General features: G+C 51.1%; 1 protein-coding gene across 5 annotated transcripts in view; it reads right to left on the reverse strand.

Annotated features, from left to right (window-relative positions):
• The window catches only part of BEAN1 (brain expressed associated with NEDD4 1), a 36,899-nt gene that overhangs the window by 20,412 nt on the left and 254 nt on the right, over positions 1-16,233 (reverse strand). For 2 of the 5 annotated variants that reach the window (XM_070388314.1, XM_070388311.1), the window contains exons 2-3: positions 10,379-10,674; positions 7,666-7,772 (exon numbers count right to left, since the gene is read on the reverse strand). In XM_070388314.1, coding sequence (XP_070244415.1) covers positions 7,666-7,690 — 25 coding nt within the window. In that variant the 5' untranslated portion in view covers positions 7,691-7,772; positions 10,379-10,674. Of the gene's footprint in view, positions 1-7,665; positions 7,773-10,378; positions 15,178-16,233 lie in introns of those variants that run through there. The other 3 variants (XM_070388315.1, XM_070388313.1, XM_070388312.1) reach the window with 2 other exon arrangements.

Below are 16,233 nucleotides of genomic sequence, written 5' to 3' on the forward strand. Positions count from 1 at the left end.
TGCGTATTTCTGTATGTGTGTTTTATACAGTGGTGTGCTGGCAAACCAGCTTTTCAGGAAAAAAAATTCCTGATTTGTAGTGTTGTTTGCCAATTTCTACGGTGTAAAACTCCCATCATGATGGATTTCAGGCTGGCTACCAATGATTAAATGGGTCATTAATCTCCTGAATATTTAGCTACTCACTCTTGTGAGCTGGTATTTCTCCACTACACAAACAGACAAACAAAAAAAACTAACCCTATAGAATCCCCATAAAAAGGACTCCTCAGTTCAGTTCATTTCTCACTTCAGATATTTAGAGGTCCTCCTGAAGACTTGAGGCCCAGAGAACAAGGACTGAGCAGGCAAAAGGGGAAGGTTTTGTTGGCCTGACTGACCACTGCCTCCATTTTAGACTGAGGGGGCACCAGGTTCTAACAGCCTTTGTCCTTTTAAAGACTAGCTTGGTAAGCCAGTCCTGGTATTACCATTCCCTGATGGACAGGGAGGCCTGGCGTGCTGCAATTCATGGGGTCACAAAGAGTCGGACACGACTGAGCGACTGAACTGAACTATGATTGGCTTAGGGGTGGACATGCAACTAAATACTGGCCAGTAAGACATGAGGGTGGTCTTCTGGGAACTTCATGCTGGGGAACTTCTGGGAAAAGTTGTGTCACTGCCTGGGTTGATGTTGGCCATCTTACAATGGAGCCATCTTACAATGGCCACCTTACAGTGGAGCAAGAAGATGGAAAGAACATGGGTCCTCAGTGATGTTCATCTCTGACCACTGAAACTGAGGCCCTACAGCTGCTCCGTCTCAGGATTTCCCTCCCCATGTGGAAATAAGGTCTTCATTTTTTTTTTTTTTTAAAGACATGGCTTGGATCATAGTTATGCTCTTTTTCTTTGTCTTCCCTGAGGACAGAGGAGAGCAGGCTCCTTGTGGAAAGAGCGCTTCATGTGGAGTCATGCTGGGAGCATCAGTGTTTCAGCTGCAAACACGCTAGGCGACCTGGTCCGGTCCCCAGTATGCATCCCAGTTTCTGCATCTCTAGTGAGAGGCAGTTGGGGTAGAGTCTCCGGGTAAGTCCCGTAGGGTCAGCAGAGGATCTCTTACATCCAGTCTAGAAGGTAGGGAGAACCCATTTTCTTGCATTGTCTCATTATGTGCCTGTGATGGGGTCTGATGAAAGGCTGGCACCTGGCTAGCCCCTGATGAGAGCCTGTCAGATGAAGTATGGCCCAGTATGCCATGCTGTGTCTGCATGCCCAGTTGGTAACGGAGAGGGAAGACGTGATCTCCCCTTGGAACAGTCTTGGGAGGACCCTGCAGGGAAGACCCTGCAGGAAGACCTCCTCTCACTGTGGGATAGAGGAGCCAGAGGAGAAGGATAGAACAAACCCTTCTTGACTGACTGTGTGCTCACTACACTCTCAATCACCCTGGAAAGTGGGTCTCATGATCTCATTTCATAGCTGAATAACAGAGGCTTGGATGATTTAAATACATTTGCTTCAGTGGTTTTTGAACCTGTATCATTCAGCTCTTGCTGTTTTTACTGTAATTGGCTATATCTCTAGCCCTAGCCCCATTCCTAGGGGAGACAAGTATGATCTGGGGGCTGAAGGGCCTGGTGGATGGGCAGAGGAAAGCTCTGGAATGACTCTTTTTCAAACAAGGCCTGGAGGTCACCTACAGATATGGAGTCCAGGTGGGAAGAGGGAGCAGCCCTTAGAAGCTGATGAAACCAGGGCTAATAGAGGACATGGTACTTTAAATGCAGAGAGAAGCAGATAGAAGGAACTCTAGGAGGTGAAAATGTATCAGGCTATCAGAGGGACTGGTGTGGCCAGTGCCCTGAGCTTGGGCCTGGAAGTTTCTGCTTTCAGATGCTGCCACCTCCTCTAGCGGTCCCTGGGCCCACAGGGCATGTGACTTCTCTCTTGGGGCCTCTTTCTCCTGACTGGGAAGCACGTGGTCTGCACACTTCTGTGGTGATGTCACAGAGGGTGACCAGCCTTTCCTAATCATCCTAGGCATGGCTCCAGATACAGGAGGGTGGCTAATGTAGTGTAGTCCTTGGCAGAGAAATGGCAGTGTCCTTACTCATTCCTGTTTGCAGGTAAATCCTCCCCAGTGTACTTGGCTTTGGGGCGCCGTGGGTGACAACTCCAGGGATCATGCTTGCTTGGCAAGATTTCTAGATACAGAAACCAACTTAAGGCTCAGTCTCTAGATCCTTCCGTTTCCCACACTCCCAGGGTTGTGGCAGAATAGGCTGGAGTGGGGCAAGAGGGTGGCAGAGAGGTCAGTTAGGAGGGCAGAGCAGTGGTCCAGGTGATGACAATGGTGTCCTTGGTCCTGGGGCTTAGTGGTGGGGATGGCAAGATGGAGTCAGATTTCAAAGTGAAACTGTTAGGATTTTCAGATTAATTGGTTTGGAGTAGATGAGAAAGGAGAGCAGTAGAAACTCAGAAAGTTTGGGGCTTGAGTACATGGAAGAACTGAGCTGCCATTTACTGAGATGGGGAAGATGATGGGTAGCTTGGGTGGGGGACTAGAAGTCAAGATTTAAGGTTTTGACTTGTTCCATCTGAGATGCTCTGTAGACACCTGAGTGGACATCTGAGTGGAGATACGGGGTGGACAGTTGAATATATGAGTCTGGAGTTCAGGGAGAGTCTGGAGCTGGAGACGTAAATTTTGGGACTGACAGTGTATGGAAATGTCTCGGTACCATGAGGTGGATGAGGTCACCCTGAGAGCCCACTGCCAGGGGAGGGGGAGATACAAAAACTCTGCCAGCTGGGAGTGCTCTGCAAAGGCTGGGGTACTGCTGCTGTTACCAGTACTATATTAAGCGCTCAAGCTGAGGCTGATGCCCTCTTGTCAAGGACTCTAATATTAATATAAAATGATTGTGCACTTAAAACTGAGATTAGCTGTCAGATGCTGAGCACTTGCTACTGTCAGACTCTGGGATCGACCAGAGAACTCAGAGGAGGGGTAGCCAGGATATTCATGGGGCCACAGAGTGGACTTTCCATTTAAGGGCTGGGGGTTCAGGAGCTAGCTTTCAAGTTCTTCCTTCTGTTGACAGTGAAGTCTCTCAGAGATAATACACAGTAAGCAGAGCAGAAAACAATATCTGGTCCACACCTCGGGTTCATCTCCAGAGTCCCAATCTCTCTCCATTTTCACCAATCTGTTGCCAAAGACTTGGGTCATGTTAAGCATTGTAGAGAGAGGGTGGTCAAAAGGCTATGACTTTCAAGTTTCTCAAGCATCTTCTCAGTGTCTGGCACCAAGCTAGATTCTCCTTGTGGCATGTCAAATGTGGGCATCAAACCAAAAGGCTATTATGACTGTTTACATTTTACAGATGAGCAGATTGAGGTTTCTAGATGTGAAGGAACTTGCTCTAGATCTCACAGCTGGCAAGTGTCAATGCTATGTTGTCCTTGAACCCAAGCATTGTTGACCACCTCACACAACTCTGAGGGAGGCCCAAGCCCACCCAGAGGCTTTTCCAGGCTATGATTCCTTCTGGCCTGCTGGCAGCCTGTGAACTTAGCAGAGACAAGCCCCATCCAATTCCCCTGTGGACCAGTGGTTGCTACCCTCTACTCTTAGCCCTGCTTCGCTGCATGCTCAGTCTCCCCTGGGGCCCCAAAGCCCCTCCTCCCCAAGGTCTGTCCCTTGAGGCCACCCCCACTTCACAGCCTAGGAAGCTCTGTGGAGCTGCTATGTGATGTGCTCGTGGTGAAGTAGTTACAAAGCATCTGTTCTTGAAGCCTGGATCCTGGGGGAATCCTGGGCTGCCCTTCCCAGCTGGGGCCAGATGGAGGAGGCTCCCACGCGCCCAGCCTCTCCGAGGAGCCGTGCTGGCCCTTCTTACTCAGTGCTTAAGGCTGGAAATGGCTCACAGGCCTGCACTTGCAGGGAAGAGACCAGATTTCCCTCCTGCAGCCTTGTAGCCAAATCCCTCAGGGCTTCCCCTCTCCTGTTCTTGCCTCCTCTTCCTGCCTTAGTTTTTCCATCTGCCTAACTGAGAGGGAGGGACGTGGAGGTTTGTTGGGGCTGTCTCTGTGAGAGGCTGAGATGAGCTAAGATCCTTGCGATGTAACAGGGGTTGGGGGAGCCCAGGATGTGGGCAGGGCCTGGGAGAAGTCGGCCCCGCCTGGTCTGATCCAGGGCTGCCCAGCTCCTGAGAGACCAGTGGATAGTCCCACTTCACCTGGTGTCCAGAGCTGTGGATGCCAGCCAGACCTGTGCCCACTGCCTTGCCCCAGGTTCACATTCCCTGTTGACTCTCCCTGACTTCCCTGAACTCTTAACTCCTAGCAGCCAGGTCTTGCTAGGGAAACTTTGGTGCTTGTTTTTCCTTCTGGTGACTTTCCTCTTTGCCCCTCTCAATTGGCAGGATGTAAGGGTGTGGAAACCCAAACAGGAACAAGCTATGGTTCCTGTTCTAAGTTTTCCAGATTTCAGTGGGCTTTGGCATCTTCACATGTACCAAGCAAGATAATTTTGTGAGCCAAGATGGTTCAAGCGATTCCCTATTAGGCGTCTAAATTCACAGAGCAGGAGAGGAGGTGCTAAAAGAGTGTGTGTGTGTCTGTGGCCAGATGATGAAGCCTGACTTCCGGCCTTGCCCCTCAGTGTTCCCAGGCCAGGTGAATCAGGGCATCAGGGGCTCTTGTGGTTCTGCATCCCTCCTGAAAACCACCTGAGGGCCTCTGGTCCGTAAGCTCAGGAGGCCAACCATGAGGAGTCTGCTTCACTCTGTTTGTTCGCTTGTCTGGTTCCATGAATATCTACTGAGGCAGCAATTTCCAGGATAGGGTCTGAGGAGGGAGTTGGACGGGGGTGGGGAAGTCAGGAGAGAGATCTGTTGACCTACTTTGGAGACCCCAGGGTCTCCCTGGGCAGCTGGTAGTGATGCAGGTGTTGGAGGGAAACTGAGGGTCACTTGGAGGGCTGGTGGTGATGGTGGTACCCTAAACCAAGACAGCAAAATCAAGCAAGCTGGCATGGAGGGGAGGGCAAGGAGTTCAGAGTGGGACGGGCTATACTTGAGCAGGGGAGGTGGGGCTTCCCAGGGGAGCCAGACAGTGGAAGGCAGAAGGAATCAGCTCAGGCAGAAACCGGAGTGGAAGAGAGTCGTGGGAACTGTTGGCCTATAGGCTGCAGTTGAGAGAAGAGTGAGGATGAAATGGTCTGGGGTGTACAGGGCGAAAAGGCCAGGGGGGTTGGAGTCCTGGGGGACCCAGCATCCCCGGGCAGGTGTGAGAAGAATGCACCCTCCTCTTGCACCAAAGGAGACCATGAATGGATGATCAGAGCCCAGAGAGCCAGAGGGGCTGGAGGAAAACCCCAGGGTTCAGAGTCCAGAACCCGGTGGAGGAGCCACCAGCAAGGTTGATGTGACCAACAGGGTCAGATGCAGCTGAGAACTGAAAACTCTGGGATGGACTTAGTGACGCAGCCGCTGATGTCATATTGGGGTGAGGGCGCAGGAGCCAGGTTGAAGCAGACGAGGGGTGCTGAAAGGGAGGATGGTGAGCACTTCTTAGCCCAGAAAAAAAGTAAAGAGTCTGACTGGACACTGTGAGGAGAAGAGAAGAATCCTGCAGAGAAGAGATGATAGAGGAAGAGGTGGGCCTGGATACCCTCATGGGACCTGGCCTGGGACCTCTTTCTTTAAGTGAAATCTGAACAGACCCCCAACCCAGAGATGTAAGCAGAGCTGCTCTGGCTGAAGCAGAGGGTGGTGGGGCATCTGGGTTCTGCCCACCTGGTCTCCTCTCACCCTCCAAGGAGCCTCACAGCTGCTCTGAGCTCCTGGAACCCACTGGCCTCAGATAACTGCTTCATTTTAGAGATGAGGATGGGCTGGCTAGAGCCACGGAGAGAGTCTGGTGGCAGAGTCAGGAGCTTCAGCTTCTCCCCCTCCAGGGCCTCATCCACAGTGTTGGACTGCATTTATTCATTCAGCAAACATTTACTGAGTGCCTACTGCCTGCCAGGCACTGAGCCTGTGTGGGGAGAGGGGGATTCAGAGAAGCTCAGTAACTGCTCCTGACCAGCCCAGGATACCCGTGACCACACCCTGGAGTCCTCAGGAGCTGCTCGCACAGAGCCTTGTCCTGGGGTGATGTCCCCTGTTAGTGCAGACGGCAGGGCTCCAAAGGGCCTGGCTCAACCCCGGAAGGTTCTGGAAAGTCCTCCACACTCAGCAGCCCCAGCCTTCTGCACTGCCAGCTGCTCCTGGGGGTGACAACACAACCACCCAGACCCTCTGTGGGGCAGGTGTCCCTGGGCTCTTACCTGCTCCCATGGCAGCCTTCTCACCTGGCCTGAGGCTTTGATAGCTGATCATTCCACAACAGCAGACATGGTGGTAACAGTAACAGTAATTTACTGAGCTTGTCCTATGTATCAGAAAGCTTATTGCTCTTGACCTATGCCCTCCTCGGTACCCATGGCAGCCAGCAGCCAGGCTGCACTCTCCTGCCTCCTGAAAACCAATCCCTGCACAGTGAACGCACTGCCACCTTACCCCCCTGGCACGCCTGGCGTGGTCGCTCCCGGACAGGATAGGCCAGCTCTCCCTACCTCCACTACAGCAGCCCCTTGATGCTTGCAGAGTTGACAGTTGGCGATTTGACTCTCTGCAGGAGAGGTTCCCCAACCCTAGGAGGTAGGACATGTAACCAGTGGTACAGATTTGAACAGACACTGGTGAGCAGGGTGAGGGAAGTTGACAGGTAGACAGGGAGCCTCAGCTGGGGGCCCCGATCTCACACAGACTCACAGTCCCAACCTCACCAGGGAGAAGGGATGGGGAGGTTATGCACGTCCTCCAAAAATGCAGCAAATGAAGGTGGCTTGGAGGGGGCTCAGGGGACATCATGGGAGGAAGCAGGTGGCTGCCAGGGAGAGAGGCAACTCTGGGGTCAGGGTGGCAGCATGAGTCATGAAGGCAGGGTTGACGATGAGTAGGGGAGTAAGCCACAGGGGCTGCAGCCTTGAGCCCCAGGGTATACCTGATTGAGTCCATCATCTAGATGCGTGGGCATCAGGGAGCCATGAGAAGAATGTTACAGGCAAAATCATCTAGTGGCTTCATTAGATGAAAAAATGAATTATTAATAGCAAACAAGGGACTGCCTGGTGAGGCTGCTCTAGGAAGGGTTTCCTCAGACACTGAACCCCAAGGAGTGTGTTCTGTGAAGCACCCATCTCATGAGACATTCCTTGTTGTCAGATAAGTTTGGGTAGACCCCTGGGCTTTCTCTTTCCTATGGAGGCTCACTACACAGCACCACCTTAAAGGCTCTGAAGAGTCCAGCAAAACTGACTTGACTTATGTCACTCAGCATTTCCCACACTCATTTGACTGTGGAATTTAAAAAAAAGTAACCTCATTAATATCCCTTGGAAGAACCCTGACCCACACTCTGGGAAGTACTGATATGGAGGGACTGGCAAGGTGAGACATCTCTTGCAGATGGTCAGGGGTCTTCTGTGTTGCCCTCCCCCATCCGTCATATCACATCGAACCCCAATCAGACCCCTGGAGCTCTTTGGCCAAACATCCTAAAAACATTCTCTGCATCCTGACTCTGCCATGCTGGCCCCGGTCCATGGAAGGAGGTGGGGAGGAGACTTACAGGGGCAGGGGCGTTTGAAGGACATGTAATCCTTGGAGCAGAATAGTGGAGCCAGCCTGCCCACGTGTAGAGCTCTGACTTCTTGCAGAGAAGGACCCTCCGCTCACCTGCAGAGACACAAACAGGCAGGTGATGGGGGCGCCCACATGGCACCTGCTGACCCTGCAGGCTGGGGGCTTGTGTACCCTGGGCTGTCAACCTCTGGGGAGAGGATTGTGACTTTGATAGTCCTAGTCCGTGGGGGTGGGGGTGTGCTGGGGGGCTCTGGGCTGTGGAGTATGAGGGTTCCAGGGCAGAGGTGGCACAAATGTGTGCTGGCATCTCAGTGGTCAGTGGAAGGGGGCGAATATCTCTCCTGGGTTGACCTCTGAGAATCCTGTAACTGTTAGGGCTGAAAAGACCCTTACAGATCAGCTCAATGTCCTCATTTCACAGAAGGGGAAAGTGAGACCTGGAGAAAGCGAGAAACTAGTTCAAAGTCCCACAGCTGGCTCTGGAAGGGTATTCATAGATGCCTAGCTCAAATATTATTATTATCATCATTATCATCACAACAGTTTTAAGAGAAAGATGCTTTTTCATTCTCATTTTATAAATAAGGCAGTTGAGGCTCAGGGAGGTTATGAAGCTTTCCAGGGTCACACAACTTCTAATTACAGGATGGGACTGGAACCCAGGTTTGTGTGACTCCAAAGCCCACACTGTAAGCCAGCACACTTCCTTAGAAGGTGCCTACTAGATTAAATTACCAATTCAGAAATAAAGAGCTAGAGATTACAATTTTCTCTTTACCAACACCCCCCCCCCCACACACACACCCCCACGTGAATATTCAGGTGTCAAGATGTCCGTGCAGTAAAGGACTGCCACGTCACTCTAGTACCTGTTTGCAATGGAGGAAACATTTTCAGAAAGTAATTCATCCTCTCATGCTGCTGGAGATCTGAGCTGATTCAGTCTCTCCTGGTAGGTCCCCAAGTGATAGGAGGCCATGGGAATATTAGGGAGTTAGAGTTCTTATTTCCTAGGGAGTGTGGTCACTCGACTTGGGAGAAACCAAACCATGCCTTTGGATGGATGTGGAGCCCAGCAGGCACTTGCAAGGGAAGCTGCCGGTCGCAAGCCAATGGGCAGAGTGCCTGGCCCCTCTACATCCCAGGGGGAGCAGGCTTCCCTGATCCCGGGGATGATATCATTGTGGACAGAGCTTTTCCGTAAGAGGCAGTTCCAAAGGTTCCCACTTTTGTCTTCTCCAGGGATCCTTTTTATTATATATATGTATATATCCTCTAAATGGGTCCCATGTTTTGATGGAGCCAGTTGGCCAAACTATACTAAGAATTCATTTTTTTTACTTAGTAAACAAACACCTATCTTTGGAGAGCCCAAGCTCAGAAATCCAGTTCCTGAGTGCTAATATTGACTCTCCCACTTCCTGGCAGTGTAGCTTTGGGCAAAGCACTTCACCTTTCTGAACTTCAGTGTCTTCCTGGGGAAAGCAGAGTAAGAACACTTTACCTGCCGTGAGGACTGAGTTTATGTACAGACAGTCCCTGGCATGAGGTATGTGGCTGCAAAATGTTCATTCTGCTGCCTGAGGCGGGTGGGAGGGAGTGGCCATCACTGCTGCTGACCTCGGAATCCCTCTCCAGGTGACTTCTTCCAGCTCAGCCTGTCCTGGTGTGAACCCCATGCTGGCCTGACACCCACTCCCAGTCCCCATAGAAACCAAGTCAAGAGTTCTGATGGGGGAAGTGAAGGTAGATGTGATCTCCCCAGGCCTCTAGAACTGGCATGGCAGGCTGCTTGGGGAACTGTGATTTCACACCAGAAAATTCACAGAGCATCTCAGGGCCTGGGATCTGTGCTTTCTAAAAATACATGTGTGTACGTGTGTCTGTGTTCGTTTCTGTGGGTGTGCGCTGTGGCTGCGTGTGAGTTGGGAGGAGGATACAGTGCTCTGACAGGTCATCTCTTGTGCCACTTCCAGAGAGGCAAAATGGATCAGGTCATTTGCTGAAATGTCTTTGGTAGCTCCCAGTACCCTCGGGAAAATGCCCAAGCTTCTGCCCCAGCCTCCACAGGTGCAGCCTCCATTTCCCTTTCTAGTGAGCTGGCATAGAGTAGGCAGTTAGTAAATGCACAACGAATGTATACATCCTATATGGCTATCCTGTATGATGTCACAAAGGGTGCTGACTACCCCCAATGCTTCAAGAAATCGTCCCCAAGGTCACACTTCTATTAGAGGCCCCCTGTACCCCCCCTTTCCTCTCACTGGGCATTGTGACTCTGAGATTAAGATGGGTTTTCGCAGGGCACGGGGAGGTGGGAGATGAACTCCCAGGGCAGGGGCCACAAAGAATCCCTGCATTACATATGGTTTTCCATGGTCAGTTTGGGTGGGTGGTGGAGATTGTGTAAGTTCCCAGGTGGCTAGGAGATTGGCAGGGGGCTAGCAGGTTTGGCCACCGGTCAAGTAGACATTTCCCTAAATGGAGATAATCTGGGCACTCAAGCTTTCAGGGTGGCTCCTGTTCACTAGGCGCCTCCATGTGCCAGTTAATATCACCGAAATTACAGCAACAGGTCTCCTGAAGTAGGTAACATTTTCATATTGCAAATAAGAAAAACTCATAGGCTCGTGACATAACCCACCCAAAGTCACAGAGAAGAGATGGAGAGAGAGAAATGCAGAGAGGGACCTTGTTACCTCGCGGTTACTGCCAGGGACACCCCACACCACAGATCTGACACCCAGGTCACGTCTTCCCTCTCGCCCGTCTCACTCAGCGCCCAGCATCTGAGACGAGGCGCGTCCCTGCCTGTGACTCATCTCCGACTGGATTGCGGGCAGGCGGGCGGCCGGCAGACTGCAGTTTTCCAGGTTCTGAAGTGGCCGAATGGTGGGCGGCAAGTCCACGTCACTCCCACTTCGCTTCGCGTCTCTGCTCCCAGAATCCCTCCGCTCCGTGGCTCACCGTGACACTCCGATCTCGATCAGTGAGCCTGTGGTTAAGGGGACCGGCTCCGTATCCCGGGCAGAAGCAGCCGGGTAACTGCGCGAGACAGGATGGTTCGCGCATGCGCAGCAGAGGCAGCCATACTGGAGGGTTGCGTTTCACAAGGGTCCGTGGTGAAGTGGGCAGGGCCGCACAGTGGCTGGCGTGGGGGATGGGCCACGTCTTTGCGATGCGTGCTCAAACCACTGGATCGCAAAACAAATCCCCATTTTACACAGAAAGGAGTCTCAGAAATGAGGGAGGCTGGTCTTGAAGTGTGAGAACCAGCTGATGGTCCCTCTAATGGCGAAAAAAATCCCATGGCAAGTGCAGATAGATGTCATTACAGGTAATACCTCAGAGCTAACTGTGGTTTGGTGGTCCGCGAGATTCCAGACCACCACAGTAAAGCGAGTCATTCAGGTTTTTTTGGTGTCCCAGTGCATATCAAAATTAGGTTTACATTATCCTGCACTCTATGAAGTTTGCAGTAGCCGTTTGTGTAAAATACAGTGTACATACCTTACTTTAAAAATACGTTATTGCTAAACAATGGTAACCATCCTTTGAGCCTTCAGTGAGTGGTAATCTTACTGTGATGTATGCTCACTCAGTGGTGTCTGACTGTTTGCAACAGGGATTGTAGCTCGCCAGGCTCCTTTGTCTATGGAATCTTCCAGGCAAGAATACTGGAGTGGGTTGCCATTTCCTCCTCCAGGGCATCTTCCCCACCCAGAGATCGAATCCATGTCCTTTGTGTCTCCTGCGTTGGCTGACAGATTCTTTACCACTGCGCCACCTGGGAAGCCCCTTATTGCAATAGCAACATCAAAAATCACTGACCACAGGTCACTATAGCAAATATAACAACAAGAAAAAAATTTTGAAATGTGAGAATTACCAAAATGTGACACAAGAGACATGAAGTGAGCGAATGCAGTTGGGAAAATGGCGCTGACAGACTTGCTTGGTTCAAGACTGTCCCAAACCTTCAGTTGGTAAAAATAAGCAATATCTGTGAAGAGCCATAAAACAAGGTGTGACTGTAAACATTTGTCATGTGATCAAATGAAGACACAGATGAACTCAGGAGCGGAGGACAAAAAGAGTGAGAGGATGATAGCAGAGAGGCTGGCAGAGGACACACAGATTTGCAAGCAAGTCACTTGGTACTGATTTTAGGAAAGGGATCCAGGATGTTTGGCAGCCGCGGCAGCAAAGAGGCCTTCTGCCCCCATGCAGCATCTGGCCACATGTGTGCTATCCTGGGTTGGTCAGGAAATGCCTGGAGCTTACTGGGTCTCCATGTTGCCTTAGTTTACCTGGAGCAGCGCTCTGTTGGATCAGTTGCTGTCCCCACTGCCACCAGCACCCAACCTCTAAGAATGGATTTACTAACTACGTAAACCAGTCCATTTGCAAACCAGCAAGTAGGTCATGACCAAGGATGTAGAAGAAGACTCATTCAAGGCCTAGACAACACCAGTAAGGATATAGAAAAACATCATTACAGCAGTGACCCCAGTGTCCAATAACAGAGGACAGGCTGAGAAAATTTTGGCATATGCTTATAATGGAATATTATATAGCCATAGAGTAATGTTTTAAAGAAATTTTAATAATATAAAGACTTTCACTTTAATGTCAATGGTGGGGGGATGTCACCAAGTAAGCTGGTTATATAACTCTGCTGACAACATGATCCCTTATTTTCTAAGGGAAAAAAATGAGAGAAAATATTCACACACAGAAAAAGATGAAAAGGAAATAGACTGAAGTATCCAGTCATGTGAGTATCCACACTCTGGGCAGTGGTGGGATTGAGGAGGCTTGTTATGTTCTTTTGTTTTTTACAAATGATTTTCCATAACAAAATAAAGAGTAAGTGAATAAATCAGTGATAGTTAACTCATTGGAAATTTTAAATGCTAATTTAATTGCCTTTGAGCCTGCCATTTGTTGTTGCAAAGATTAACAAAAATTAACTTGTCTTTCAACTTACTGATAAGGAGCTTTATTAACATGTTAGGAAAGTAATCTCCAACTGGTTTTAACCTTCATCACATTTTCCCTGGCACTTGAGCAGGTCCTATTTGCCAGAATTTTGAGGGAAGTTTCTGCCATGAACCTTAAGGTTTTATTTTCAGGCAAGCTATACACTTGGCAAAAATAATAACAATAATAGACCTTATGTTTGTAAAACACTTTATAATTTGCAAAGCATATGAAGTGCTGGTTGTTGCTTTTGTCTCTGGGGATATGAGAGTTAGCAAATGGTTAAAAGTCCCTGCTGTTGGGGAGTTTACATTATATGGATGAGGGCAGACAATAAACAGATGAATAAGATATATAAATGTTGGGGGTGATAGGGCTATGGAGAAAAATGGAGAGGAAGGATAGGGAATAAGTGGGGGACGCTGCTCTTCTAAATCAGTTTGATACTGTTTGAATAGAAAAACATGAAGGTGTCTCAAAAAATTGCCCATGGGCAATTAACACAGATGTCCAATGATTGGAGATACCCATGGAGGAAACATTCCATCTAACATATCATCTAAAATACAGTGTGCTAATTATCAATTTTACCAACTCATAAAATTATGATGAGTCATAGTGATGTTTTAAGTTTCCTATACCTAGCAAAGTTAGTTCTTAACCTTTCTAAGCCTCAGTGTTCTCATCTGTAAAATAAGGACAATTATAGTACGTAGATCAGAGGGCTGTTGTCAGAATCCAAAGAAAAAATACTTATGCTTGGGAAACAGCATGTGTTCAATGCATGTTCTTAATGCAGACATAGCAAGGCCATTGCAAGGGGTCTGTTCGACACTGCTGTGTGATTCCTATATATTTTTCTTCAGTCCTCACAAATATACTGGGAGGTGTGGAGTATTTGTTCCCATTTTCAAGAGAAGTGGAGGCGCTGAAGGGTGAATCTCCTGCCTAGAATCACATGCCATAAAACCAGGTAGTCCAGCTACAAGAAGCTGTGCTCTCAGACACAATTCTTTGTGCCAATGGGCTTCAGAAGCCCGCATGGTTTCCAAGAAGCTTCAGCAGGGTGAAAGCCCTCTCCTTTTAGGAGGCTGAGAGCCGACTGCCACCTTCCCACACCTTGTGCTCTGAGCACTTCCAGGGCACAGGCTTCAGGTAATAGGTGTCTGAATGTGTCTAACTAATGATTCTCCAAGACTGAAGGAAGTGCCTGTATCCCCATCACGTTGATGCCTGGCTGTGTTCCAAATACTGTGTGAACTAGGAGACACAAACCTCCTAATTAGTTTCTGATTAACTCCTTTGGGAAGAAGAGGTGAGAGTTATGGAAAATGCAAGGGTGTGACACCCTGGTGGGTGAATGGGGGAGGGGAGTAGGCTGCAGAGGAAGAAGAGGACAGAGGGGGTTTCTGTGTAGAAAGAACTTCGAGGAGGCAGCCCATTCTGTGTGTCCCACCAGGCAACATGTGGACAGACTGCCCCGCAACCCCCCACATTCCCTTCTGTTGTGGCAGCTGCGGCACAGGTGAGTAGGACTAATACAGGTGTCCACAAGTGGTGGAATTTGTTTTCTTCCCAACACCTGGGGCACCTTTAAGCTGCCATGCCACTCCAAGGATTCCAGCGTTCTCCCCTAGCTCCTGGGCCTCCCGGCTTCTGCTCTGGGTCTGAAGCCTCCACTGCACAGACAGGGCAGATCTCTTCCTGGGGACCTTCCAGCTCTGAACTTCTAACCGCTCAAAGTCATTCACGGGCCCCACTTCCTCCCCAAGGCTCATCATTTCTGGTGCCTCGTGGCTCAGTCGCCTGGATGAACATACAGTCCACACAGCTTCAGGGTTGGGGCCCCCTCCGACTTCGCGCTGTCTCCTTGCCCTAGTAGCTGCTCCCTCTGTTGCTTTTCGCTGCCTGTCTGAACTGTCTCCACTGGAACATCCAAGCCACCTGTCTGATTGCTCCTTAGGGAAAGCAATCTTCCCTAGGCCCAAACCCAGGAGTGGAGGGAGGTGTGAATTCCCTCACACAGAGTGTGAGAAGGACATGGGGAGCCCTCTGCCTGGGCAACAGACATCAATCTAGGGCCAAAGAAAGAGTGGGTTAGATAGTCTTTCTCAACGGGGATGGAGAGGATAGGTAGGGGGAGGCCAGCGCCTGGGAAGCAGAACGCCCAGGGAGGAGGGAACAGTGAGAAAGGGCTGGCCCTAAGGAGAGGGTTCTGCTATTGCAGTATATGTCAAGAAGGCCTTAGGGGATTCAGGACTTCCTCAGAACAGGGTTGAGAAGGGGTGGTGTCCCTCCCCTCTCAGAGGACCTTGCTCTGCCTTAGCATCCACTGGGGCTGGACACTTCACAGAATGTCACCTGTAGTTAGCCTGAACTGAGTGCTAGCTGTGTGCCAAGCATCAGGCTAGCCCTGCCCCCGTCCCCAGGCATCGCCTCATTTATTCCCTCCAACCCACCCACCTTCCCCGTTTCAGATAGGGAAACTGAGGCTCAGAGAGGTTAAGCATCTCGCCTAACGCCACACAGCTAGAAAGTCAGCCAAGCCCACCCTCTGGTTCGGAAGCCCTTTAACACGTTGCTCACAACAGAATCCTACCTACATGTCAGTAGAGCAACTGAGGCACAAAGACGTGAAGCCACTTGTTCCAGTGAGCAGTCAGGATGTTTGAGGAGAGTCAGGAAGGGCTTGCTCAAAGGCAGGCGCCTGTGGGACTGTGTGAAATCAAGACCAAGGACCAAGCTTCTGGAGCCTCCGCGGCTGACACCTGTCACTCGTGCCCTCCCCTTCCCAGCCTGGCCTGGCTATCTCCCCCCGCCCCGCCCTCCTCCCCCCCTCCCCCCGGCACGGCGCGCGGGATCAGGAGGGCAGCCCTGGATCCTCTTCGAGCCAGCCTCAGGACCACCTGGCCGATGGGGAGAGGGGAACGGCTGTGCGAGTCAGCCGTGGAGCGAATGGGCACTAACCAACTTCCGAGGGCGCGTGGGGAGAGGCGGCTATACCGCTCGGCGCTGCGCAGCCGGCCAGAGCAGCCGCCTCGGACTCAGCCTCACTTACCGCGCCAGGGAAAGTCTGACCCAGAGCTGGAGAAGATGCAGTGTGGACACCTCCTCCCCCACCGATGGTACTGAGATAGACCAGCGCGGCAGGCAGGCACTGAAGCGGGGGCATGGCTCTGGTGACCCGCCCGTTGGAGGGTCAAACTTCCCTGCTCGAGGGTCGAGGCTGGCTTCTAGCTTCAAACTCTTCAAGTCCGGGGCCCCTTTCCTCTTCCACCCCAGCCATAAGTGCGTCCTGGTTCCCCCTTCTTGGGTGAGTTGTTTAGGTGTCTGGGAAACCAAGAGCGCGGGGTCGTGGACATGCCCCCTACATAGGGTGGATGTTCGTGTGGGACTCCAGTCAGGCAAGAATCGGGGAGTGCTCTCCATCCCGGGGCCCGATGGCATGTTTAGGGACAGCCACGGTCCGCGCGGGTCCCGGTGGCCCGCCCGGGGGCGCGGGGGTCGGGGCAGGGATCCGCGGGAGAGCGGGGATCCCGTTCGAAGCGCGCTGCGGTTCCGCCCCGGGACA

This window comes from Bos mutus, chromosome 18, assembly GCF_027580195.1.
Source record: "Bos mutus isolate GX-2022 chromosome 18, NWIPB_WYAK_1.1, whole genome shotgun sequence".
Taxonomy (NCBI): domain Eukaryota; kingdom Metazoa; phylum Chordata; class Mammalia; order Artiodactyla; family Bovidae; genus Bos; species Bos mutus.